This window comes from Elgaria multicarinata, chromosome 9 (assembly GCF_023053635.1).
Source record: "Elgaria multicarinata webbii isolate HBS135686 ecotype San Diego chromosome 9, rElgMul1.1.pri, whole genome shotgun sequence".
NCBI classification, from domain to species: domain Eukaryota; kingdom Metazoa; phylum Chordata; class Lepidosauria; order Squamata; family Anguidae; genus Elgaria; species Elgaria multicarinata.
The window spans coordinates 1,330,868-1,357,020 of NC_086179.1; the positions used below are offsets into that span (position 1 = coordinate 1,330,868).

Consider the following 26,153-nt stretch of genomic DNA (forward strand, 5'->3'; position numbering starts at 1 on the left):
GAACAGAGCGCTGGGCCCGGCATCAGGGCTCTTCTTACGCCAACAGTATGGGGGCTACATGGACCAACGGTCTCACTCAGTATAAGGCAGCTTCTGATGTTCCGTTCTTTAAATATCAGCCCAGCTGTCAAAATTTGGGTTGGTGTGAAGTGACGTGAAGTTGATGTAAAGTGACGTCACCATATACAACAAACAGTGACACGGCAGCAAGCGCAAAGCAGCAGCCCACGCAGGGACCCCGACTCCTCAGAGGGGAGGGGCTCCAAAATCGAGAACAGAGGAAGAGCCGGGCTGGATCCGGCCGAAGGGCTCTCCGGAAAATGAGGGGAGGGGCTGCCCCCCCCATGCCTCCAGCACACAGCAGGCGCTGGAGAGGGGCCGGCAAGGTGGAGTAAGCCAGTCCAGGGCGGCCCGTAGCTGGCTGTTCTCTGGGCCACGTGCAGACGCCTCCGGGATGCACCTAAGCAAGGCTCCAAAAGGTGGCGCCCCTGCCCGCACCCCTGGGTGCCCCCAGGTCCAGCGCTTGCCAACACGGAGGAGGCTGCTGCCCACTGCTGCCCACGGACTCGTCCACCTGCCTGCATGTACGTGGTCCTTGAATCAGGCTTCCCCAACCCAGTGCCCTCCAGGCTGCAAGTCCCAGCAGCCCCCCAGATCCTACCCAGGGCCAATGGCTGCGAGGGGATGTGTAGTCCTACCCATACGGAGGACACATGGGTGGGGAGGCTGCCAGATGCCGTCTCGGCCAAAGGGCCGCAGAACCTCTTCCAGCCCAAGGGAAAGACCCATTTCGGAGAATTTTCGAGGGGGAGGGGCATATCTCATTGGTGGGCGGAGCCAAGGGCAAAAGAGGGTGGGGCCAAAATGCCAGCATATTTTAGGAGCGTCAGGAGGAGACACGTGTCAGACTTTTGGAACACGGTTTCCGGAGTAGGGGGAAGAGAAGCCTCACAAAGCCGGGAAAACGCCAGACCGCGGCAGTGGGGGCCCTGCCGCCTGCCCACGCTGGACCGCCCCCGCAGGCCTGGCGTTCGTTCTGCACCCCGCCCTAGTTCACGAAGCAGCACTCCCTGCTACCCGTCACGCATACACACGCACCCCAGACACGCGTTCGCCCCTCTCTCCTGCTGGCGCGTGGCTTTGCGGCCCTCCCCACGGGCCTGCCCCTCCCGGGGGCCAGCAGTGCCCCCCTGCCGCGCTGCCCCACCCACAACCCCGCAATACAAGGGGGAAAGCAGCCGTAAGTGCACGGCGCGGCAGCCTGGCCCCGCGCGCCGCTACTCGCGCCTATACGGTAGAGGGCGTGGCAGGAGGAGGAGGCGTGGTCGGCTGACGTCAGCGCCGTGGGCGGGGCTCACCTGACGGGGGCGATGCCGAGCTCTCCGGGCCCCGCCAGGCGGCGCCAGGCCCCGGCCAGGAACTCGCGGCACCAGAGGAAGGCGCGCAGGCGCGTGGGCCCGGGCACGGCCGGGGAGCCGCGCGGCGAGCTGGGCACCGAGAAGTCCCTGCCGGTCCCGTCGTCTTCAGGCGCCTCCATCGTCCCGCGGCCGCTCGGTTGCGCCGGCCAGAGGGCGCCAATCGCAGCGCCGCTCCCCTCAGGCGCCCGGCCAATCGCAGCGCCGCTCCCCTCAGGCGTCCGGCCAGTCGCGGCGCCGCCCTTCGCCTCACCGGCCCCGTTCCCGCCAATCGGCTCCCAGCCTTTGCGCGCGGACACGCCCCTCGCGGAGGCGGAGGCGCCGCCCTTTCCCAGCGGGGGACGGGTCCTCCAGCGCCTTCGCGCCGGCGGGTGGCCAATCCCAGCGGAGCCTTGCTAGGGCGAGCGCTCGGATTGGCTCGTTCTGACGTCCACACGGTGGAAGCCGCGCCGCTCGTGGGACCGAGGAGGAAGTGGGCGTGGCGAGACTTAAGCCGGCGGCCAATCGGAAGCCTCTTTCTGGGTCCCGCCGGTGGGGGCGGACGCGTCGGGAGGCGCGGCGGCCAATGGCAGAGCGGGCGCTGCGCTCGGGGGCGGAGCCAGCCCTGGCGCGCAAGGCACGCGTGTCGGCGCTCGTGTGGACGCGCGGTCGGGTCCGAGCCGTGCTTTGCGGTATCCTAGTCCTCCCGGTAGGGCTGGGCCATCCCGGCTTCAAGACTAACGGTGGGTTCACACCAGAAAACGAGCTGACCCGGATCGTGAGGGGGCGTTGGCTGCCCCTCCCCTATAGTTATTCACAGGAAGTAACCAGTGAAGCAGCAACCAGTGAAGTCCCGAAGTCTGCGTCTTTTGTTTGGCCTGGGAGGCAGGTGCTGACAGGAGGGCGCAATGCCGCGGTGCAAAGGCTGAAGGGCCCAATGGGAAGCGCGGGGGGGTGGGAGGAAGGAGCCAAGAGGGGCGGGGGGGCGGCAAAAGTAGGGTGACGAGTGAAGCTGCAGGAGCCCTGCTCTCTTGACCAGATACGAAAGAGGGCAGGGCTCCTGCAGCGTTAACCGTTGCGATGAAGGGGGGATTTCACAAAACTGCTGCATGCCTGTAAAGGACACCTGCTGCTGAAATTGCCCTTCTCTATGCCACTGTCAAAGATGCAGGAGCCCTGCCCTCTTTCCCATAGGGCCACCCTAGGCAAAAGGAGCCCACCACACCCTGGGGATGCTGCCAGGAATGGAGCCCGGGCCCACGGGCCCTGGGCGGAAACGAAGCTGCCTTCTGCCACTGGGCAGCCCGGTCCGGCACTGCCCACTCACATCGGCAGCAGCTGTGCAGGATCTGGCCCATCGCCTGCTACAGAGGACGCCAGGAGTCGAACCCGGGGCCTTCTGCATGCAAAGCAGCCACCCTGCCCCACTGAGCAATGGCCCTCTGCCACGCATGCACACGAAAAGAAGTTATGCCCCCTAAAGTCAGTTTGCCCACTGCCTCCGAGGGTCTCTTAAACCGCACCGTCAGAGAGGGGCGGTGGGCGCGTTCGTTCGTTCTGACCTCCTTTGCAAACACCTCCCAGAACCCTCTGCAAACATGCCAGGGGTGGGTGGGTGGATCTGTGTCAGATGTGCTCCTCGGTAGACCTGCTAACGTGGAAAGCATTCACTGGAAGCTGCTAGACTGGGGAATCCCTTTGCTCCGCCTTGACCTCTGGTTCTCTTTCCCTTCCAGATGCCAGCGAACGTGGAGATAAAGGCGCGGGTGCGGGACCTGGCACAGCTCATGAGTAACGCTGAGCGGCTGAGCGGATCACCAGGCTGCATCATTCTCCAGACAGACACTTTCTTTTCTGTCCCTCATGGACGACTGAAACTTCGGGACCTCCAGGTGAGTGCACAAGCGAGGGAGGGTGGCGGTGGAGGGGCTTCCTCTCTCGCTTTTAAATTTAAATTTTTAATTAAACTTGCAAACAAGAAACAAACACGAGGGGGGAAAAAGTCAAGTTTAGTCCATCACAAATGTAACGTGACAACATTAAAGAGGCACACGGGTGTCCATTCAGTTAAGGTGAGTCCAGATTAGGGTCGCACCGGCCGTTGAATTGGATTCCGCCCAATGAAACTAGACCAAATTGCTTGAAAGTCCTCTACTTTATCACTCCATCGAAAAATGTTCAAATGTTGACAAAGAACACATCAGCCATCCGCTGTTGCAAATCAGGAGTGGATTTGGCTAGTCCTGATGCTTGGAAAAAAACCATAATCCTTGATACAAGGATAAATTCTGAGAGCGTGAGCGTCTTCAACAAAATAGTTGCTGTGAAGAAAAATCCTGTAAATTTCAGACCACATTGATGCAAATAGTAGGATACACCCAGGCCATGTTCCAACTCTGAATTTACATCACCCAACAAATGGGAGTCCATAACCATAACTCACTGAATTCATAATAAGAGTTTTTGTTGTATTACCACATTTTAAAATAAAAAGAAGCTCAAACAATTGTTTTCAAAACAACTCAACATTGTTTTAAAAGAACAGGATAGTCGAGTTCATTACTGTAAAGATCTCAGAGATAATATTGATTTTATCTACATCTTTGAATTTCTGATACAGATAAATTACAAGTTAGGTACATTCAATGAAAGTCATCTGGATCTTATCTAGATCCATTTCAATCTGGCTTCAGACCTGATTATGGGACAGAGACTGCTTTGATCACCTTGGTGGATGATCTGCGCTGGGAACAGGACAGAGGGAATGTTTCAATGTTGGTTGAATTTGACCTCTCAGTGGATTTTGATACCATCAACTTTGTATCCTTCTGAGGCATCGCTTTGGATGGGAGTTGGAGGCACTGTTCTACAGTCCTTGAAGAGTTGTTTTCAGAAGGTGGAGTTGGAGGACTCCTGTTCAGCACCCTGGTCACTGGCCTGTGGTGACTCTCAGGATACCATCTTGTCCCCCATGCTACTTAACGAATACATAAATACCATGGATGAGATTGTCCAGAGTTTTAAAGTTTGGTGACACCAGTATTCTACTGACACCCAATTCTCTCTCTCCTTTCCATCAAGATCCAAAGAAGCTGTTCCGCTTCTAAATTGGTGTCTGATGTCTTCATTTTATTATTGTTAGTTGCCTTAAGTGCCATTTTTGGTGGAAAGGTAGGACAGCAATTAAATAAGTCCCAAGTCCAATAATAAGGTGCAGTTCCAGAAGCCAAAATGCATTGGGGCCAGAAGCTGAGGAAACAAATGTTTAAGTGTTGTCTTTGCATATATTGCTTGTGTATTTTATGTTAATAGATTTTTTACAAATTTTGTATACTGTATTTTAGTTTTTTAATTTTGTAAACTGCCTAGAGAACCTAGGCTACGGGGTGGTATAGAAATTATTCAGTCACTAAAATGTTGAATAAAACTGCCCCGAAAACTCTGAAATAGATCAAACTCAGCTTTTAGTGCAACGAAAGTTTTAAAAGCAGCATCAGAGGAAATAAGTTAAATCTAAAGTAGTCATATTATGGGAGGCCCAATTTACTCTTAAAAGGATTTATGAGCTATTTTTAAACGAGGGTTCTTCCACAGTGTAAGCTTTTCACGAGTAGAGCAATGCTTACAGCCCAATACTCTCCATATATACCTTGTGGCATTAAGTGCTGGTCATAAAACAGATCTCTTGACGAATGAGGAACTTCGTATCTGCCAAGATTTCATCAGAGTCAAATAGTAACTTTCAAGGGCAACTGAGCACCATGATTCTTTATTCCAGTCCAAAACAAAAGCAAAAATATAGAATATAATATACTCAATGGATAGCTTTGAAAATGTGAAAAATATAATCCACCTTCTCCTATAGGAATTTGCAGTTTATGTAATGAAAATCTGAGTGAGTATCCTTGCCATAAAAATTATTGAATAATTTATAAACTTGCTTGAAAAATGATGAAGATATAAAGATAGGAAGATCTCTTAAAATATAGATCAGCCCCAGAGTTACATTCATCTTGATCGTATTTATCCGGTCCCAAATACTGAAGGGAATTCTAGACCACTTATCTAAATCATACTTACTGCAGTTGTACCAAAGACCTTGATAAATGTAGAGCACAATCCTATACATGTTTAGATGGGGGGGAAAGTCCTACAATTCTGGGGGTTGCAGGAATTTTTCCATCTAAACATGCATAGGTTTGCGCCTTTGAAGTGTCTTAATTGAAAAAGCTTCCTGGGAACTATTACGTCCAGATAGAAAAAGGAATTTTGACACTGTTTAAAACTTCAAAAAGTAAACAGATCAATACTGCTAATAGACTTGAAAGGAATCAAATCATTTGGGCTCAAATTATAGATTAACTGGAGCAAATGTCAAACATTTGTATTAAGGAAATAACGTGTCATCTGCTTTTGAAACCACCTTGCCCACAAAGCAGTATAATAATACCTTTGATATTTTTGGAATTTCAATAGCTCGATCATGAGGGGCTAAAACTAGATTAATAAGAAAAGGAGGTCAGGGGCACCCTTCGTGCACGCCGTGATCCCACTTAATTCAGGGATTCCCTCTTTTGCTGTTAGAGGCCCGTCTCTTTCCCCTTCGCAGGGGGGGCATCCATAACCTTGCCCCTCATATTTGGCAAGTTGCTGATTCTTACCCCAAATTCATGTTCTTTTGATGGTACTTGCAGCTGTCTCCAGTGCCTGCTCAAGAACACTGGTGCCTGTCAGTAGGCAGAAGTTTCAGTTCACCCTCCAGTGCGTCAGTCCTTAACTGCCACCTTAGGAAATGCATTTTTTTTCAGAGCCTTGTTTTTCCATATGGCCAACATCCTTTGCCCCATAAAAGGCCAATGGAGCTGACTCCAAGGAACTCTTTACTTTATCCAGAGAGTTTTAATGGAGCAATAACGTTACTGCTCCATTAAAGAAATTCCAATTCTTGATCTCTCCTGCTGTTTCTTTTTTTCAGGGTGTTTTCTCTTGATCATCTCTCAGAAGGGTTCCCAACCACCCCCGTAAAATCCCAAGGGAGAGGCCTTAGGCAAAGGCCACAATGGGCAGCACAGCCCAGATTATATCAGCGTAATTGGACTAATATCACAACTGGCTATCAGCCTCTGCTCCAGGAGACCAAAGTTCAAGTTCTGCTGGGTGGAGAGATGATTAGCCAGCCTGGCAGTCCAGGGTTCATAGAATCATAGAATAGCAGAGTTGGAAGGGGCCTACAAGGCCATCGAGTCCAACCCCCTGCTCAATGCAGGAATCCACCCTAAAGCACCCCTGACAGATGATTGTCCAGCTGCCTCTTGAATGCCTCTAGTGTGGGAGATCCCACAACCTCCCTCGGTAACTGGTTCCATTGTCGTACTGCTCTAACAGTCAGGAAGTTTTTCCTGATGTCCAGCTAGAATCTGGCTTCCTTTAACTTGAGCCCGTTATTCCGTGTCCTGCACTCTGGGAGGATCGAGAAGAGATCCTGGCCCTCCTCTGTGTGACAACCTTTTAAGTATTTGAAGAGTGCTCTAATGTCTCCCCTCCATCTTCTCTTCTCCAGGCTAAACATGCCCAGTTCTTTCAGTCTCTCTTCCTAGGGCTTTGTTTCCAGACCCCTGATCATCCTGGTTGCCTTCCTCTGAACACGCTCCAGCTTCTCCGCATCCTTCTTGAATTATGGAGCCCAGAACTAGACGCAATACTCAAGATGAGGCCTAAGCAATGCTGAATAGAGTATCTAGAGTATTGCGTCCAGTTCTGGGCACCACACATCAAGAAGGACACAGACAAGCTGGAGCGTGTTCAGAGGAGGGCAACCAGGATGATCAGGGGTCTGGAAACAAAGCCCTATGAAGAGAGACTGAAAGAACTGGGCATGTTTAGCCCGGAGAAGAGAAGATGGAGGGGAGACATGAGAGCACTCTTCAAATACTTAAAAGGTTGTCACACAGAGGAGGGCCAGGATTTCTTTGCAATTCTCCCAGAGTGCAGGACACGGAATAATGGGCTCAAGTTTCAGGAAGCCAGATTCCAGCTGGACATCAGGAAAAACTTCCTGACTGTCAGAGCAGTACGACAATGGAATCAGTTCCCTAGGGAGGTTGTGGGCTCTCCCTCACTTGAGGCCTTCAAGAGGCAGCTGGACAAGCATCTGTCAGGGATGCTTTAGGGTGGATTCCTGCATTGAGCAGGGGTTGGACTTGATGGCCTTCTAGGCCCCTTCCAACTCTGCTATTCTATGATTCTATGACAATGGAACTATCAGGTTCCCAATATAGACAAGCCTTAAATGGTTCACGAAACCAGCCATGCTGGAGGGTCCGTCCCCTTCATGTAAAATGCTGCATTTACAAAAATGAAAATCATTGGTGGGGGGGAATGCGATGTTTCTTCCCCAGCTGAAATCCTGGCTCATTGCAAAGCACCATGGCGGAGAGAGGAGTTTCTGCACGTCACACGTTCCAAACTCAGCAGAGCAACTGTTGAGTGGAAAGTAGAAAGACAAACAGAGCCCTCCAAATAAAGTGTGTGTCCCTTCGTATGAGCTTTCTTTCAGGCTATTATTATTATTATTATTATTATTATTATTATTATTATCATCCTGCCTTTTGCCCAATGCTGGGCCTCAAGGCGGCATTACAAAATTTAAAACATATACATTAAAAACCTATAAATAAAGATATACAAAAGTTAAAAGAGAGCTCCGACTATTGGGTGGTATAGAAATGTAATTAATTAATTAATTAATTAATAATAAATAAAAGTATATTATACATATTCCAATATTAAAACATTTAAAATGACAATTTTAAAAGTGCTTGGCACAGACGGAGGTCCAGATTGTTCACCAAAGGCCTGCCGGAAGATAAAAAAGTCTTTGCCTGCCTCCTAAAGCACATCAGGGAAGCAGCCAGTCTAGCTTCCCTGGGAAGAGAGTTCCGGAGTACTGGAGCAGCCTCCGAGGAGGCCCTTACTTCATCTCAGAGGCACGGTGGACGGCTAAAGCAGCCTTGTCTTCGCAGGACGGCCGCGGACAGCTGGTGTTTTACAACCGCCCCGACTCCAAAGGCCCCAAGCTCTCCCATTACACCATCTCACCCACTGATGATCCCACAGGACTCGCGGTAATTGTGCCTCGTGGGGAAACTGTGGCCTGCTGTGATTTCTCTGTGAGGGTGTGGGTGGAGACTTGGGGCTCCTGGGTGGCACAGGGTCGCCTGCCTGGCTGGGAGCCCATCGAGGCGGCTGCCATCCTCTTGGAAAGCAGCCCCAGAGGCTACGAGGTGGAGCTCCTGCGTGGCTTGCAGATGGCCTCTGGGTCAGTCCCCGGCAGCATCTCCAGGTCGGGCTGGGAAAACTCCTGCCTGCAACCCTGGATTGCCGCAGGTCCCAGTCCGTGTCGACAAGACTGGGCTTGATGGACCCAGGATCTGCCTTCGGTGGAAGGCAGTTCCCAGCGCTCCTGTGCACCCAGAACAGGCTGTGCAAAGTAGATACATTGCCTAGGGCTGCTCTGAGGACACATCAGACAGCTGAAGCCAAGGAGCCCTGGATCTGGGCAGTGTCTGGATGGGAGGCTGCCTGGGGGGGGCCCTCCCACCACGGGTGCCGCCTTGAGGTCCATAGAAGAAAGTCAGGATAGCAGCATGTAATGACTATTAATGACGCCTGCGGCTGCCTTATACTAAGTCAGACCATTGGAAGTCTGACTGGATCAGGCCAAAGGCCTCTCTAGTCCAGCACCCTTTTCCCCACGACGGCCAATGAGGCGTTTCTCTCTGGAAAGCCCCCAGGCCATGAGTTAGGCCTCATCTAGAGTATTGCGTCCAGTTCTGGGCTCCACAATTTAAGAAGGATGCAGACAACCTGGAGCGTGTTCAGAGGAGGGCAACCAGGATGATCAGGGGTCTGGAAACAAAGCCCTATGACGAGAGACTGAAAGAACTGGGCATGTTGAGCCTAGAGAAGAGAAGATGGAGGGGAGACATGAGAGCACTCTTCAAATACTTGAAAGGTTGTCACACAGAGGAGGGCCAGGATCTCTTCTCGATCCTCCCAGAGTGCAGGACACGGAATAACGGGCTCAAGTTAAAGGAAGCCAGATTCCGGCTGGACATCAGGTGAAACTTCCTGACTGTTAGAGCAGTATGACATTATTATTATTATTATTATTATTATTATTATTATTATTATTTATTTATATAGCACCATCAATGTACATGGTGCTGTACAGATAACACAGTAAATAGCAAGACCCTGCCGCGTAGGCTTACAATGACAATGGAATCAGTTACCTAGGGAGGTGGTGGGCTCTCCCACACTAGAGGCCTTCAAGAGGCAGCTGGACAACCATCTGCCAGGGATGCTTTAGGGTGGATTCCTGCATTGAGCAGGGGGTTGGACTCTATGGCCTTGTAGGCCCCTTCCAACTCTGCTATTCTATGAGAGCAGGGCCTCCTCTTGTTGGGTTCTTCATCAGCTGGGATTCAGAGGCAGGCAGCCTCTGCTCTGTCGATGCCTGCATTGACTGGCAGCTCCTCCCCAAGACCTCAGGCACAGAGAGGGAGATTCCAGGCTCACTACCTGAGATCCTAGGAACTGGGCCTCCTGGGGATGGAGCCCAGGATGTCTTGCATGCAGACCTGTGCTCGGCTGCTGGCTGACTGCCCAGGTGGGCAACCCGGTGAGTGCACGTGAATGCCGCGTGCTGCTTCTCCCCGCGCCTGAACCGCCTTGCTCTTTCCTCTGCAGGCAGTGCTGTCTCAGGCCCTCGGTGTGCAAGGGGTGGTGAAGAAAGAGCGTCGCCTCTACCTGGTGGGCCAGACTCGTGTCCACGTGGATCGCGTGGAAGGGTTGGGCGACTTCATGGAGCTGGAGGTGAGCAGAGCTGTGTGGCAGGAGAGCCGCGCTCCTGGGGCTTTCCCCTGACACCTCCCCCAGCCACGAGGCCAGCACGGGTGCGTGATGGTCTGGCTCATGAAGGTTGGTCCTTGAGTCAATGGGCTTTGAAGATTAGATCTAGGGCAGGATGAGGCCGGGAGAGAGGGTAGTGGGATCACGGCAGTAAAACAGCAATTTCCCCCCACCCATTTAAATTTGGGGGTGGGCCCCCCCGAAATGTCCCGTGGACTGTGGCACATGTGGGAGGTGAAAATGGTCCCTGCAGTTCCCCTGCTCCTGTTGTCTGCCTCACTTCTTCCTGATCTCACCTCTCCATTCACGGTGGGACCGCAGCCGCGCCCCTCCCCTCCCCTCTGGGAGCAACTTCGGGTTTCCTCTGTGCGGCACCCCTTGCCACCCCCTCCCCTTCAGAAGCTTCCTGCCTGTAAGTCCCGTGTGCCTGCCGCTGACCTCTTTTGTCCAGGGAGCCAGGCTTCTGCTGCAGGTCTTCCCCTGCCCCTCGCAGCCCGGCAAGCCCCAGTGGGTGGCTCCTCCTTGGACCGTTCTCTCCACCTTATTAGTCCTGTGGAAGCTCCCATTCCCCGGTTGCATCCCTGCAGGTGGTGCTGGAGGATCGGCAGAGTGCCCAGCAAGGTGAGGCAGTGGCCCGGCGGCTGATGGAGGAGCTGGGTGTGAAGGACGAGGATCTGCTCACCGGGGCCTACCTGGACCTTCTGCTGGCAGCAGGAGCGTCCCCTCGTCCATGACGCCACCATCCGGGCCTGTTTAAAGGTCATCTTGGAGGATTGCATTTTGTTGGTTGATTGACAAACCCATTCAGATGTGTTGAATACAAGAGAGCGTTGGCTGAAAAGTGAGCTTGACACTCTAGAGAAGGTGGCTCTTCATTGTTGACGAACGTGTTTTGTTCCAACACTCATTACCTGAATATTACAGATCTGTAATAATAACAATTTAAAAAAAGGAGAAGGTCAAAATCTGTCCCAGCTTGGAATGGACTGAAAAGCCCTGCGTTCAAGTGCGGGACATGCCTGGGAAACGTTCCCTGGTGACGGTGCCCTTTGCAGGCCGACTGTTCCGTGCCTCATGCCTGGCAGGGAGTTTAGTCTGAGCAGTCTGAGGAAGTGGGCCCCACTTAGGGATGCGGGTGAAGTGGCCGCACGTGATCCAAGAGCCCTGCATGCTCTGTGGCATTCCGGGACATCTTGGGACACGCTTCTCTGACCACAGGATGCATCCCCTTGTGGCAGCAAACTCTCCGCGCTGAAATCTCGCTCTGACAAAATGGGTTCTGGCCCATAAAAGCCTCTGGCACAACACATCTGTTAATCGAAGATGCCACAAGAGGCTTTGTTTCTCCTTCTGCAACAGCAGACTAATTCAAAGACACCCCCCACCCCCACGCCTGGTGCTGGCACACTGCGCTACACAACACAGCGAGTGCAACCAGCTTTTTATTTTTTAAATTTTATTTATTACATTTTTATACCGCCCAATAGCCGAAGCTCTCTGGGCGGTTCACAAAAATTAAAACCATGAAGAACATAATAAAACAACCAACAATCTAAAAACAAATACAAAATACAGTATGAAAAGCACAACCAGGATAAAACCACGCAGCAGAAGTTGATATAAGATTAAAACACAGAATTAAAACAGTAAAATTTAAATGTAAGTTAAAATTAGTTGTTAAAATACCGAGAGAATAAAAAGGCCTTCAGCTGGCGACGAAAGGAGCACAGTGCCAATCTCTGTGTGGTTTCCCCCCGTGGACCTTTGGCTGGGCCGATTTACAGTGGTGGCCATGTAAGATGTCAGCACAGGCGATGGGTGCTCGTGGTCTCTGAGCTGCTCCAGCTGAGCGAGGCCGTTCTGGAAAAAGGAAGCTGTCTGGGCATCTATCCTTCCCTGTTTGTCTGCTTGTTCCCCTTGCCTAAATGACACGGGCGGGAGGCGGGGGACATCTTCAGAAAAACATTTCCAAATGTGTTGCCTGAATAAAAAGACGGAGGCCCACAGTGCCCTCAGCACCGAGAGGTCTTTGCAACAGAGAGTTCCAATGAAAAATCCCATTCATAATCCATGTTTTTAATCCTTAATCTTTTCATTAGTGGATTAATTGGACTGAGACCATCCAACTTGATTAAGACAGTCCCGCAGAGAGCTACAACCCGGTGTGGTGGCTAGAGAGTTGGCCTGAGTCTCCACCTTGAGGGCAACCAGGATGATCAGGGGTCTAGAAACAAAGCCCTATGAAGAGAGACTGAAAGAACTGGGCATGTTTAGCATGTTTAGCATGTTTAGCAGTATGATAATGGCACCAATGACCTCCCACACTAGAGGCCTTCAAGAGGCAGCTGGACAGCCATCTGTCAGGTATGCTTTGAGGTGGATTCCTGCATTGAGCAGGGGGTTGGACTCGATGGCCTTGTAGGCCCCTTCCAACTCTGCTATTGTATGATTCTATGATCCTGGGACAGTCATAAACTCTCAGTGTCATCTAATTCACAGGGGTTTTAGCGGCAGAGTGGTGGACAGAAACCAATGGACTGATGTGAGAAGAAGGAAGGCCAGTGAGAAGAAGGTTGCAGTAGTCCGAGAAATAACCAATGCATGAACAAGAGTCTTGGCAGAAGAGACAGACAAAAATGATCGAATCCTGGCAATACTATACAGGAAAAAACGACAGGATTTAGCTACTGCCTCAATATGAGGAATAAAGGAGAGCGAGGAATCAAATATGAAGCCAAGACTACGAGCTTCCTTGACCGGAGTAAGTGTAACATCATTGACAGTGAGAGAGAATGAAAGATGAGGAGAAGGTTTAGGCGGAAAAACAAGCAATTCAGTCTTTGCCATATTTGGTTTCAGACGACGATGAAGCAGCCAGGCTGAGATATCTGAGAGACATGCCGAGATACGATCGTGAACATCAGGAGAAAGTTCCAGAGATGAAAGATATAATTGTGTATCATCGGCATACAGATGATATTGGAGGCCATGAGATTGAATAAGATTACCCAAGGGCAACATGTATAAAGAAAACAACAACGGGCCAAGCACCGAGCCTTGCGGAACCCCTACTGAAAGGGGAAAGGAGGAAGACGAGCTGCCATTAGTCAACACGCTGAAAGAGCGACCCGCTAGATAGGCGGCAAACCAGTTATAGACAGAGCCACGAAGTCCAAGGAGCTCCACAGTGGCAGGGAGTGGCGCCAGGTAAGGCCCTCCTCCCCCTTACCTGTGTCCATCCCGGCCCATCCCAGCTTCACTAGAGCCCGCGGCTCAACCAGGAACTGTAGGCCCCGATTGCAGCCTACACTTCCTGGTTGAGCCGCGGGCTCTAGTGAAGGTTGCGACAGATGCAGGTAAGACCCCCCTCCGCCTTGCCCCCTTACCTGGCTCTGCTGCTGTCGCTGCACAGGCAGCGGCGGCGGCAGGGCCAGGATTTTCTTTCTAGTAACTCTGCTCTGGATCCTTTTCAATCCGGGTTCCATCCTTTGCATTCCACTGAAACTGCCCTTACTAAGATTACCAATGATCTTCTTATTGCCAAGTCTAAAGGCCTTTATTCCGTTCTTATTCTCCTTGACCTAACTGCAGCCTTTGACACGGTTGATCACGATCTTCTTTTAGATTCCCTTCATGACCTCGGATTTTGTGGCTCTGTCTATAACTGGTTTGCCTCCTATCTAGCGGGTCGCTCTTTCAGCGTGTTGGCTAACGGCAGCTCGTCTTCCTCTTTTCCCCTTTCAGTAGGGGTTCTGCAAGGCTCGGTGCTTGGCCCGTTGTTGTTTTCTTTATACATGTTGCCCTTGGGTAATCTTATTCAATCTCATGGCCTCCAATATCATCTGTATGCCGATGATACACAATTATATCTTTCATCTCCGGATCTTTCTCCTGATGTTCACGATCGTATCTCGGCATGTCTTTCAGATATCTCAGCTTGGTTGCTTCATCGTCGTTTGAAACTTAATATGGCAAAGACTGAATTGCTTGTTTTTCCTCCTAAACCTTCTCCTCATCTCTCATTCTCTCTTACTGTCAATGATGTTACACTTACTCCGGTCAAGGAAGCTCGTAGTCTTGGCTTCATATTTGATTCCTCGCTCTCCTTTATTCCTCATATTGAGGCAGTAGCTAAATCCTGTCGTTTTTTCCTGTATAGTATTGCCAGGATTCGATCATTTTTGTCTGTCTCTTCTGCCAAGACTCTTGTTCATGCATTGGTTATTTCTCGGTTGGACTACTGCAACCTTCTTCTCACTGGCCTTCCTTCTTCTCACATCAGTCCATTGGTTTCTGTTCACCACTCTGCCGCTAAGATCATCGTCTTGGCTCGCCGCTCTGACCATGTTACTCCACTTCTGAAATCTCTTCATTGGCTTCCAATTCACCTCAGAATCCAATATAAACTTCTCCTGTTGACCTACAAAGCTTTTCACTGTCTAGCTCCTTCCTATCTCTCCTCTCTCATCTCACACTATTGCCCCGCTCGTGCTCTTCGCTCCTCTGATGTCATGTTTCTCACCTGCCCAAGGGTCTCCACTTCCCTTGCTCGGCTTCGCCCATTTTCGTCTGCTGCCCCTTACGCCTGGAACACTCTTCCAGAGCATTTGAGAACTACAAGTTCAATCGCAGCTTTTAAAGCTCAGCTAAAAACTTTTCTTTTTCCTAAAACTTTTAAAACTTGATTTTGTTCTGACTTTTATACTGCCTGTTTGGTGCATTCTCTTCCCCTCCTTATTGCTTTATTATGATTTTATTAGAATGTAAGCCTATGCGGCAGGGTCTTGCTATTTATTGTTTTACTCTGTACAGCACCATGTACATTAATGGTGCTATATAAATAAATAATAATAATAACCCCCCTCCCTCCTCTCCCTTACCTGCATTCGTCCTGCGGGCTCAGTTGAAGCTGCCACGGGACCGCGGACGGATGCAGGTAAGGGAGAGGAGGGAGGGGGGGTTACCTGGCCCTGCCGCTGTCGCCGCGTGGGCGACAGTGACAGCGGCAGGGCCAAGTAAACCCCCCTTACCTTTTTTGCGGAGCTCCGGATCGAGGCGAAGGATCCGCCTTCACCTTGATCCGCTCTGCGGCTTCCCCGATCCTCTTTGCCTCCACCTTAAGGAGAGGCGAAGCCCCCCGAGCCGCTCCTGCTTCTCCGGTCCGATGAGAAGCGGAGCACATCCCTACTTGTGAGTGCTTCTGCCCTGAAAGGGGGCCAGAAAATGTTTTAAACCCATAAAGCCCCACCAGGGAGCAGCACAGTCAGGCCCATTGTGTTACCCCCATTTGTGAAATGTGTGTGAATAATACAGCAGAAAGCACCTTGCAGATGGGAAGGGTGGGTCCTGAACAGGCTCAACTGGACACCATGGGAAGGTTTTCCAACTAAACGTGATTTGGAACAGGCTGTGAGCTTTTAACAGTTGAAAAATAGCATTGCTATTATTCCTGTTTGCTACTGGGAAGAAGCATCCTGCTTGCTACTTTTTCTCCTCCCACTTCCTCAAGGGACAGGAAGTGCAGGGCAGCCTTTCTGGGGCTGGCTTTTCTCTGGCGATCTGTCATATTTTGGTACACATATTGAGACGGAGTGGTGGGGAAGGACAGGAGTTGGAACAAAGGCTGCTAACCTCAAAAACGGCATCAGTCCATGGCCCCAAGACTACGAAGGGGGGGGGGGGCAGCTCCCATTGGGCTGTTTGTATTTCCGCCATCACAGTTTGACTTCATGCTAAATATATGGTTCTGAGAGGGAAATTAACGGAAATAGAACAAAATAAGTATTCTTGTCTTAATTTCCACCCAAATATTCACATGAATGTTTCAAGCACAAAAACAACAAGGAAACCTGGTGGATCTTAAAGCACAATTCTAGGAATCTTCAAGGGCCATTGAACAAATCCCATTCCTTTCCCAAGACCTGGCTTACTTGTTCCTGGTGGACTGGGCCCATTATTTGAGCCAGAGAATGTAGGGAATTTGAGGGAATGGACCCAGCAAGCACAAGGGCTAAGTACGTTGCAGTTATCCCATAACACCTTTTCACTAACTCGGGCCATAGCTAGACCTAAGGTTTATCCCTGGATCGTCCAGGGGTCAAACCCGTTCATCTAGGTGACACACAGGGGATCCAGTGCTCAGGCAGGGGCAAACCCTGGATGATCCCAGGATAAACCTTAGGTCTAGCTGTGGCCTCAGTGAGTTCACAATTGGGGTTACCAAATGCCAAAAGAGTGTCCTCCCCCGCTAAACACACAAATACACACACACACCATGCTTATGGATGATGGGGGATTTTAGTACATTAAGGTTTTAGATACACTACTTAAGGTGTTCTTTATTCCAGGTTATAAAAAGAAACTGCACGTTGTGTCAGAACCGTAAAAGGCAACATAAGCTGCAAAGTTGTGCATCTGTGATTTTGTGCTCGTGGAATCCAGCTGAGCCTTCCTGTTGTTTTCCAGCCACAAGAACTTAATTGGGAGTTGGAAGTAATTGAGTTAAGGTCCAAAGTGGAAGCAGCTCCTAAGAGTGCAGGCAAAAAGAGACATCTGTTCCAATCCTCTGTTGGGGCTCAGGGGAATGTCGTCAGGGGCTGGCGAGGAAGGCCGCAGCTGCCACCTGAGCTCATGATGAGAGCTTCCGGCTTCTCATGGCCACTTTGCTGTAGACCAGAGCCCAAGCGGCTGGTACCTCAACCCCCTGCTAGCCCCTTCCCAGGCCATATGGCCAGATGATATGGCATTGAGCAGGGGGTTGGACTCGATGGCCTTGTAGACCCCTTCCAACTCTGCTATTCTATGATCACTGTGTGTAGAGAGAAGGGGCTTGCAGAGCAAACTGATTCAGACGCCTCAAGCCAATGACTCAAGGAAGGCAAGTGGGGGAGGGGGGCAACAGAAGAGGGCATGTCTTACGTGGGGAAATTTCCTGATGACAGATAACAGCATTTAGACTGACCGGTCGCTTTTGGAAACAGGCTACTCTACTAGGTGGGTCTTGGCTGGGTTCTTGGAATGAACTTGAACTCTTATTACATGACGGCAAATACAACTTGATAGGTATAACTGAAACTTGGTGGGATGACTCCCATGACTGGAATATAGCAATTGAAGGATATAACTTGTTCAAAAAGAACAGAAGAAATAGAAAGGGAGGTGGAGTTGCACTATATGTTAAAAACACCTATCCCTGCACAGAAATACAGGCGGATCAGACTGGGAGCCCCATCGAGAGCGTCTGGATTAAAATAAATGGGGCAAGGAATAAAAAGAACATGATAATCAGAGTCTACTACCGACCACCCAATCAAGGAGAAGATGAGGACGAAACTTTTGAGAAACAAATTGCCAGTGTTTCAAGGAAGTGTGATGTAGTAGTGATGGGGGACTTCAATTACCCTGATATCTGTTAGGAGACAAATACTGCCAAAAGCGGCCCTTCCAAGAAATTCCTGACATGTGTGGGTGATAACTTTCTCCTACAGAAAGTGGAGGAAGGAACTAGAGGATCGGCAATCCTTGACTTGATATTGACCAACAGAGATGACTTAGTGGATAAAGTGGCAGTTACGGGAACTCTGGGGGAAATTGACCACGTCATACTTGAATTCTTGATTATGAAGGAGACAAAAGTTGAGTGTAGCCATACACGTACTCTGGATTTTAGGAAAGCTGATTTTAATAAACTCAGAACTATAATAAGTAAGGTCCCGTGGCAAATGAGCCTACTGAGAAAAGGAGTGCAGGATGGGTGGGAGTATTTAAAAAATGAAATTTTAAAGGCACAGTTACAAACAATTCCAACAAGGAGAAAAGATAGAAGACAATTATTATTACTATTATTATTTATTTATTTATATAGCACCATCTATGTACATGGTGCTGTACAACGTAAAACAGTAAAGACAACAGAGGAAACCAATGTGGCTCCACAAAAAGCTTAGAGATGACCTGAAAACAAAAAAGGATACATATAGGAAGTGGAAGGAAGGCCAGGCTACAAAAGAAGAGTACAGACAAGTGGCGCAGAAGTGCCGAAATGGCGTCAGGAAGGCTAAAGCTGTGAATGAGCTGAGGTTAGCGAGGGATGCTAAAAGCAATAAAAAGGCTTTCTTCAGATACGTGAGTAGTAAAAGACAGAGGAAAGAAATGGTGGTTCAATTGCTTAATGAGGATGGCAAATTGATAACAGACGACAAAGAAAAGTCTGAAGTGCTCAATTCCTACTTTGCCTCGGTCTTTTCCCAAAAGCGGGTCTATGACCCCCCTTGGAGAAAGTGAAGCAGAAGTTGAGGGGGCAGGATTGCAGTTTGAGATTGATAATCAAAGAACACCTAATTTCCTTGAATGAGTTCAAATCTCCAGGGCCCGATGAACTGCATCCTAGAGTTAGCGGAAGAACTCTCAGAACCTTTGTCTATTATCTTTGCAAAATCATGGAAGACGGGTGAGGTGCCGGACGACTGGAGGAGGGCTAACGTTGTCCCTAACTTCAAAAAGGGCAAAAAGGAGGAACCTGGGAACTACAGACCAGTCAGTCTGACATCCATCCCTGGGAAAATTCTGGAGCAGATTATAAAGAAGTCAATCTGTAAACACCTTGAAATCAATGCGGTGATCACTAGAAGCCAACATGGATTTGTCAGGAATAAGTCCTGTCAGACTAATTAGATCTCATTTTTTGATTGGGTAACCTCCCCTGTGGACTGTTGGAATGTTGTGAATGTCATATATCTTGCAAAGCTTTTGACAAAGTGCCCCATGATATTCTGATTAACAAACTAGCTAAAAGTGGGCTAGATGGAACAACTAGTGAACCGCCCAGAGAGCTTCGGCTATTGGGCGGTATAAAAATGTAATAAATAAATAAATAAACTATTAGGTGGATTCACAGTTGGCTACAGAATCAGACTCAAAGAGTACTTATCAATGGAATCTTCTCAAACTCGGGACAGGCAACGAGTGGGGTACCGCAGGGCTCAGTCCTGGGCCCAGTGCTCTTCAACATTTTTATTAATGATTTGGACAAGGAGGTGCAGAGAACGCTTATCAAATTTGCCGATGACACCAAATTGGGTGGGATAGCTAATACCCTGGAAGACAGAAACAAACTTCAAAGTGATCTTGATAGGCTGGAGTGCTGGGCTGAAAACAACAGAATGAAATTTAATAGGGATAAATGCCAAGTTCTACATTTAGGAAATAGAAACCAAAGGCACAGTTACAAGATGGGGGATACTTGGCTCAGCAATACTACAAACGAGAAGGATCTTGGAATTGTTGTAGATCGCAAGCTGAATATGAGCCAACAGTGCAATATGGCTGCAAGAACGGCCAATGCTATTTTGGGCTGCATTAATAGAAGTCTAGCTTCCAAATCACGTGAGGTACTGGTTCCTCTGTATTCGGTCCTGGTTAGGCCTCATCTAGAGTATTGCGTCCAGTTCTGGGCTCCACAATTCAAGAAGGATGCAGACCAGCTGGAGCGTGTTCAGAGGAGGGCAACCAGGATGATCAGGGGTCTGGAAACAAAGCCCTATGAGGAGAGACTGAAAGAACTGGGCGTGTTGAGCCTGGAGAAGAGAAGATTGAGGGGAGACATGATAGCACTCTTCAAATACTTAAAAAGTTGTCACACAGAGGAGGGCCAGGATCTCTTCTCGATCCTCCCAGAGTGCAGGACACGGAATAACGGGCTGAAGTTAAAGGAAGCCAGATTTCAGCTGGACATCAGGAAAAACTTCCTGACTGTTACAGCAGTGCGACAATGGAATCCGTTACCTAGGGAGGTTGTGGGCTCTCCCACACTAGAGGCCTTCAAGAGGCAGCTGGACAACCGTCAGGGATGCTTTAGGGTGGCTTCCTGCATTGAGCAGGGGGTTGGACTCGATGGCCTTGTAGGCCCCTTCCAACTTTGCTATTCTATGATTCTATGACCTACACACTTGCCCCAAGGCAGGGTCTTCTACATGCAGGGTCTTCTCTCCATGTGGGGCAGTCCATGAAGACTAGGAGAAAAGACAAGGCAGAGTGCCAAAATATTTACACCAAGCCCATCTGGGTGACCCAAGCAAACTAGCTGAGGCGAACTGTACTCCTTGTCAGGAAAATTCCTCCATGTCTCCCAGTGGGGTCTGCTGAAGTGCTACGATATTTTCAGAATGAGAAGGAAGATGGTGTCCGTGATTCAAAATCTGAAGTCTGTACTACACGCCACTTCCCCTACACTTGTAGGAAGAAATACATTCTGTGTGCAGCTTTAAGGCTGCAATCTGAAAAAAATACAATTGAATTCTAGCTCTTTTGAGCCAGTGTTTATTTATTTATTTATTGCATTTTTATACCGCCCGATAGCCGAAGCTCTCTGGGCAGTTCACAAAAATTAAAAACATTCAACGTATAAAACAAACAGTATAAAAACATGATATAAAATACAATAAATTATTGCCAAAACCATGTGCTCTACCATCCTACTGAGATGGTTACATTCCAAGAGAAATTTGATAGTCTGTGTCTTTTCTGTTCTAGTTTCTGAGCCTGAGGGGGCATTCAGTGGAGCCTGCAGTCATGAGATCTAGCAACTTACTCTTAGTGGAAAATTAAAACAAAATAAATGTAATTATATTACCCAGGTACAGTCATTGCTTTATCTACTATCCAAAAATAAATCAAACCATCACATTAAATCTTTACAAGGAAAAATAATCTTAGACTACAATGGGTTCCCCAACTACAAAACCTCCTGGCCAGCATGGTCAACAGCCATATGGATTGGTAGTCCAATGCATCTAGAGGGCACCAGGTTGGGGGAAGACTGAAACACAGGTTCCAGGTAATTCATTAAAGGTAAAAGCCTACCTGTGCTAGCTTTAAGACCTGACATATCAGATGGAGAGGCTGGTGTTTATTATTATTATTATTTATTTTTTTATATAGCACCATCAATGTACATGGTGCTGTACAGAGTAAAACAGTAAATAGCAAGAACCTGCCGCATAGGCTTACAATCTAATAAAATCATAGTAAAACAATAAGGAGGGGAAGAGAATGCAAACAGGCACAGGGTAGGGTAAGCAGGTACAGGGTAGGGTAAAAAACAATGCAGTGCATGGTCTTGAAGTACAAGGATCTGCTACTGATAAGGCTCTCGATGTACAAGCATCAGCCACTTTATCTTGCCTATTAAAAAAAGACCACACTTTTTACTAAGTTATTCATAACAGTAATTGGAAGACTGTATGGGCGACAGTGTTGCCAACCAGAAAGGACCAGAGTGAGAAGGACCAGATCAATTTGAAAGATTTATCTAGCAGGAAATGATGAAAACATGCGGAGTCAGCAGTGCGATATGAGCAACGTACAAGTGGAAAAGCAGATATGTGTAATGATTGGACGTAAAACTGTAAATGCAGGAACAATAGAGGCAGTGATGAGACCTGTTTTTGCAGCCGAGAAGCCTGGTTGGCAGAAGACACAGATAGGCCACCCTGCATGTCAGCCGGTCATATCACCCGGAGCAGCCTATCAGGCTGAGCTTCCCTGGGAGGAGGGCAGCTGGTGCTTTGCCCTGGATTTATTGCACGCACCTGCTCCACAGGGGCCCAAGCCACACTTTTGCAGCCAGGAAATGTGGGCTGGGGGATGGTGGGAGTTTGAGGCCTCTGGGACCCCCACACAGGGCATTTCATCGGAGGCCTGATGTCAGCATCAGTAAAGGCCTCTTGTGTTGGGGGGGGGGGGAGCGGGATCCCCTTGCCATAGTCCTGACCAGACTCCTTGATCCATTCAGAGCCATTTGGGCTGGAAAGAAGCCCGGCCCTGAGGGGTACACCATAGTCCCCAGATGCATCCCTATAGCAATGCACCCTCTCTCACACACACACTCACACACCATCCCTGCCTCTCCTGGGCTGAGGAAGGGGGCAGGAGGGCTCCATCGCCTTCTCCCGGCAGGGAAAATCTTTTGCGCTCCCCGTCCCCCGTTTCTTCCTGCCCCCTCCCGCTGGAGACCCCCCCCCCCGCGCGCGCGCACCCACACGCACCGGCCACCCGAGGGCCCGGCCCGGCAGGAGGCTGCGCTCGGGGGCGCCTGCAAAGACGAGTCCTTTCCCCGGACAGCGCCTTTCTCTGCGCTTCAGCACCGGGCCCGCGGACAGCGCCCGGCGCCGCCCTTCAGCACCAGCGCCGGCGGACAGCTCCCCGCCACGCGTCGCCCGGGCCGTGCCTCCCGGGGGCGCGTGTCAGGCCCTCCCCGCGGCGCCCCAGGATGGGGATGGGACCCCCGCCCCGACGAGCCTAACGCAGCGCCGCTGGTCCCGGGCGCCTCGGCGGCGCCGCTCCTCGGGCTGCTTTGCCCCTTCCCTCCCTCCCTCCGCGCCCGCCGCCGCCTCTGCATCAGGGGGTGGGGCGCTGGGGCGCCTCGCCCGGCCCGGCCCGCCTCGCCCCTCCTCCTCCCCCCCCTCCCCGCCGAGCCGAGCCGAGAGCCCCGACGGACGGGCTGGTGGGCCGCGGCTGCGCGCGCGCGCGCTCGCTCCTCTCCGCAGCCAGAGGGAGGCGCAGCCCCAGCCCGACCGCCCGACCGCCTGCCCCCGCCCCGCCGCTGTTTACTGGGCCTCGCCGGAGGGAGCGCGAGCGAGCGAGCGAGCGAGGGAGGGAGCGAGGGAGGCAGACGGAGCCCGCCCGCCGCCCCCCAAGCGATGGCTGCTGCTGCCGCTGCTGCTGCTACTGCCGCGCCTCCGCCTTCTCCCGCCGCCCGCGCCTCCGGTCAGCCGCCGCAGTGACGCCCTGACTCGCCGCCCCGACCCAGCCCGGCCTCGCCCGCCCCGCCCCGCCCCGCCTCGCCTCTGCTGCCGCCGGAGCTCGGGCCCCTCCGCCGCCGCCGCCGCCGCCGCCAGCCTCAGCCCCAGCTCGGTCCGGCTGCGCCGCCGCCGCCGCGGAGAAGATGGCGGATCGGGCGGAGATGTTCTCGCTCTCCACCTTCCACTCGCTCTCCCCGCCCGGCTGCAGGTAAGCAGGAGCCGCGCGGGGCCTCGGCACGGAGAAGGAGCCGCCGCCGCCGCCGCCGCCGGGGCTGCGGGCTGCCCTCCGCACAAGAGGAGCGGGGTGAGGGGGGGGGGCTCCCGAAGAAGCCCCGCGAAGCCGGTGCTGGGGCGGGATGAAGCAGGCCCGGCTCGGGGGCTGAGGGGGGAGGGGTCCTGGGGAGGGGACGGAGACCCCCCTCCTGCCCCGGGCCCGCAGCCTCGGCCCAGGACTTGCTGGCAGGCCCCGTGCCCTCTGGGGAGAAACGGGGAGCTCTCCGCCCTGGCAGGCAGCAAAGGCCCTGGCCGATCGAGGGAACCCCCCCCCCAAGCCGGACCCCCCATCTCTTCCCCCCTCCTGACCGTCTCCCTCCCTCCCTCCCTCCACCTGCCTCTGGGGAGCTGGTGCTGGGACTGCTGCCCTGCCCCTCTGGAACCCGGAGAGGCCCTTGCCTCCCACCTCTTATTTGAACATGGTTACGGCCCCATCTCTGGAACACGCAGCCGGGCCACCGCCAGCTTTCACAAGGAGCCATTTGCAGTGGACCCCTCCCTTGCTGTTAGGGGCTACCGGGATCGCTGCACTGGAGGCCTTCCTCCCCTCCTCTCAATCTCCCCCCACCCCATGCGCATCTGTCCTTGGGATCAACACCACGCAGAGCTTCGCAGCTGCCCTCGGATTCTTTCTCCCTGCCCTCCCCCCCCCCGCCTGCATTCATCCAATCCTTTAATGTGGGTGTTCGCAGCCAACCCCAGCAGATGTGCCTGGCCTGGCCTCCCTCTCTTGCAACCCGGGAATTGGCTCCCAGGAGCCTCTGGCCAGCCCACAGCCCTCTCCTGCTCCACCCTGGGTTTGCTGCCTTCCTTCCTTCCCTTCCCTTACAAAGAGAAACGAGTCCTGGAGATGGGTTTGGTGCTCTCCTCTTTTTTCCAGCTGCCCTTTTGGGGGGGGGGGGCAGGCAGGCCAAGCAGGCTAGCAGCATGTCTGCTGCCCGAGTTTCCAGGCCTCCATGCAGACCCACGCCACACCTGATTCCGTGGGCAGGTGGCTGCTGGTGGGCTCACCTGGGAGTTGCACCAAGAAGGGAGGCCCTGACTGCGGGCTGAGCCTCAGCGTGGCCTAGCTGCTGCCCCTGTGTCTGATAAACATTAGTGCAAGATGCCAGGGAGAGGCTCCTCCTGCTGCCAGGCTGGTTCCCTCCGCCACTGTCCCCCCACCGCCCGGGTATTCATCCAGTTCCACCTCCCTGCAGAAATGCTGTGGGGAGCCCGCTGCCTCCCCAGGTGAGAACCGAGACGTTCCTCTTGTAACCCCTGGTAACAGCTGCAGAACTGGTGAACTCCAGTGGGCTCGAGGAACAGCCACAGGTAAACCAAGGTGAAGAAGTGAAAAGAAGAGAAGGTGGCGAAGGGGGGGGGCACAGCAGCGTTCTTTCCGCCCTTCCTGCTGACAAGGGGGCCTCCGGAGGTTGGCCCACATGGCTGCAAAGGGAGCATCTGGGGGTGATTTGGTGGCTCTCCTTGCAGGCCGTGTTCAGGGGAGAGACTGTCATGCCGGCTGAGTCTTTCACTCTGCCTGGTATCAGAGCGCAGTCCCAGCTCTGTCATAGAATCATAGAAGAGCAGAGTTGGAAGGGGCCTACAAGGCCATCCAGTCCAACCCCCGGCTCAATGCAGGAATCCACCCTAAAGCATCCCTGACAGATGGTTGTCCAGCTGCCTCCTGAAGGCCTCTAGTGTGGGAGAGCCCACAACCTCTCTAGGTCACTGATTCCATTGTCCTCTCTAGGCAGCTGGGCCGTGGCACGTGGCACGTGAACTCCCATTGAGAGCAGTTAACATCTGAGCAGTTTGGGTTTTTTTATTTCAGTTAAGGAGAATTGGATGTCCCCAATTTGGAAGGAGGCTTAATTTGTCCTTGGCCTGGTTTGTTTGGGGTGTGTGTGTGGTTTTTGTTTTTTGCGTGGCCCTTTCCAAGTGCAATTTGAGGATGGCATCAGATAAATAGCTGAGGTGGCAAAGCTGCCAAGTGGTGAATGATGGTGGGGACAACGCAGGGAGAGCTGTAGTTCAGTGGCAGAGGGCATGGTTTTCAGGGAGCGAGTTCCACTTCCTTTTCTGCCTTAGCTCCATCGCCAGGCAGGGTCAAAAATCCTGGGTCGAGGCAGGCCTTCTTGGGAATGGGCATTTTTAGGCCGGTTCCTTTGAGAACTCGGCTGAGTTTTACAGTGGTTTATGCCAGAAAGAGATCTATCCCAGCTGAGTTTCCCAGCGCATCCTCCCCCGCCCGCTATGTGCTTTTTCCTGCCTCCCCACAGAAGCCCCCAATGATGTGTAAGGTGGAAACACACTATTATGCCCCCCCACCCCAGTTCAAGACTTGGCTGCTGTTTCACGCCACAGCTGGACGATGGGAAATCTGCTGGGAGTAACAGGAGGATTACTCTGACATGCAGGGTGAGGGAGCAGGTGCAGAGTGCCGGGCGCTGCACCACCTGCGGCCTTTCGCGAGCGCCTGACCAGGAGTAAACACAGGTTCTTTTATGCACGGCCCCAGAGAGCACGAGGGACTCCTCGGATCCAGGCAGGGGAGCCGTGGCAGAGGCTGTCAGCCAGCTTTGGCAGTCCGAGTGGGAGCATGTGCAGAGGTCCTGTGCTTGCCCCAAGGCAGACCCATCTGAGGCAGCTGTGAGGGCTGTAGCAGAGTTGAGGCCCCTCCGGGGTCTGACGGCATCCGCAGGAAGAGCCCTGCTGGTGAGGAGGCAAAGGAGGCATCGTGGGCACACTCAAGGTGCCCAGAGAGGCTGGCGTGGCAGTGGCCCTTCGG

General features: G+C 51.8%; 3 protein-coding genes across 4 annotated transcripts in view; 2 read left to right on the forward strand and 1 right to left on the reverse strand.

The window, feature by feature from the left end:
- The window catches only part of CHKB (choline kinase beta), a 30,661-nt gene extending 29,114 nt beyond the window's left edge, over positions 1–1,547 (reverse strand). For both annotated transcript variants that reach the window (XR_010025842.1, XM_063134460.1), the window contains exon 1: positions 1,359–1,547. Coding sequence is in view for 1 of the 2 variants with exons in the window: in XM_063134460.1 (XP_062990530.1) it covers positions 1,359–1,537 (179 nt within the window). In the remaining variant the exon portion in view is untranslated. The remainder of the gene's footprint in view (positions 1–1,358) is intronic.
- A 433-nt stretch (positions 1,548–1,980) lies between these two features.
- On the forward strand, positions 1,981–11,222 carry LOC134403928 (uncharacterized). Its single transcript, XM_063134472.1, has 5 exons — positions 1,981–2,283; positions 3,131–3,286; positions 8,417–8,518; positions 10,146–10,271; positions 10,895–11,222. The coding sequence occupies exons 1-5, from the start codon at positions 1,981–1,983 to the stop codon at positions 11,039–11,041; spliced, it is 834 nt and encodes a 277-aa protein (XP_062990542.1). The 3' UTR covers positions 11,042–11,222.
- Positions 11,223–23,193: 11,971 nt separating this feature from the next.
- MAPK8IP2 (mitogen-activated protein kinase 8 interacting protein 2) overlaps positions 23,194–26,153 on the forward strand; it is a 39,121-nt gene continuing 36,161 nt past the window's right edge. The window contains exon 1 of the mRNA XM_063134445.1: positions 23,194–23,315. Coding sequence (XP_062990515.1) covers positions 23,251–23,315 — 65 coding nt within the window. The 5' untranslated portion in view covers positions 23,194–23,250. The remainder of the gene's footprint in view (positions 23,316–26,153) is intronic.

Coding starts and splice junctions, on each gene's coding strand:
- LOC134403928 (XM_063134472.1), top strand. CDS start 1,981: ATGGCAGAGCGGGCGCTGCGCTCGGGGGCGGAGCCAGCCCTGGCGCGC. Junction 2,284..3,130: donor TTGTTTGGCCTGGGAGGCAG/GTGCTGACAGGA, acceptor TTTCCCTTCCAG/ATGCCAGCGAACGTGGAGAT. Junction 10,272..10,894: donor GCGACTTCATGGAGCTGGAG/GTGAGCAGAGCT, acceptor GCATCCCTGCAG/GTGGTGCTGGAGGATCGGCA.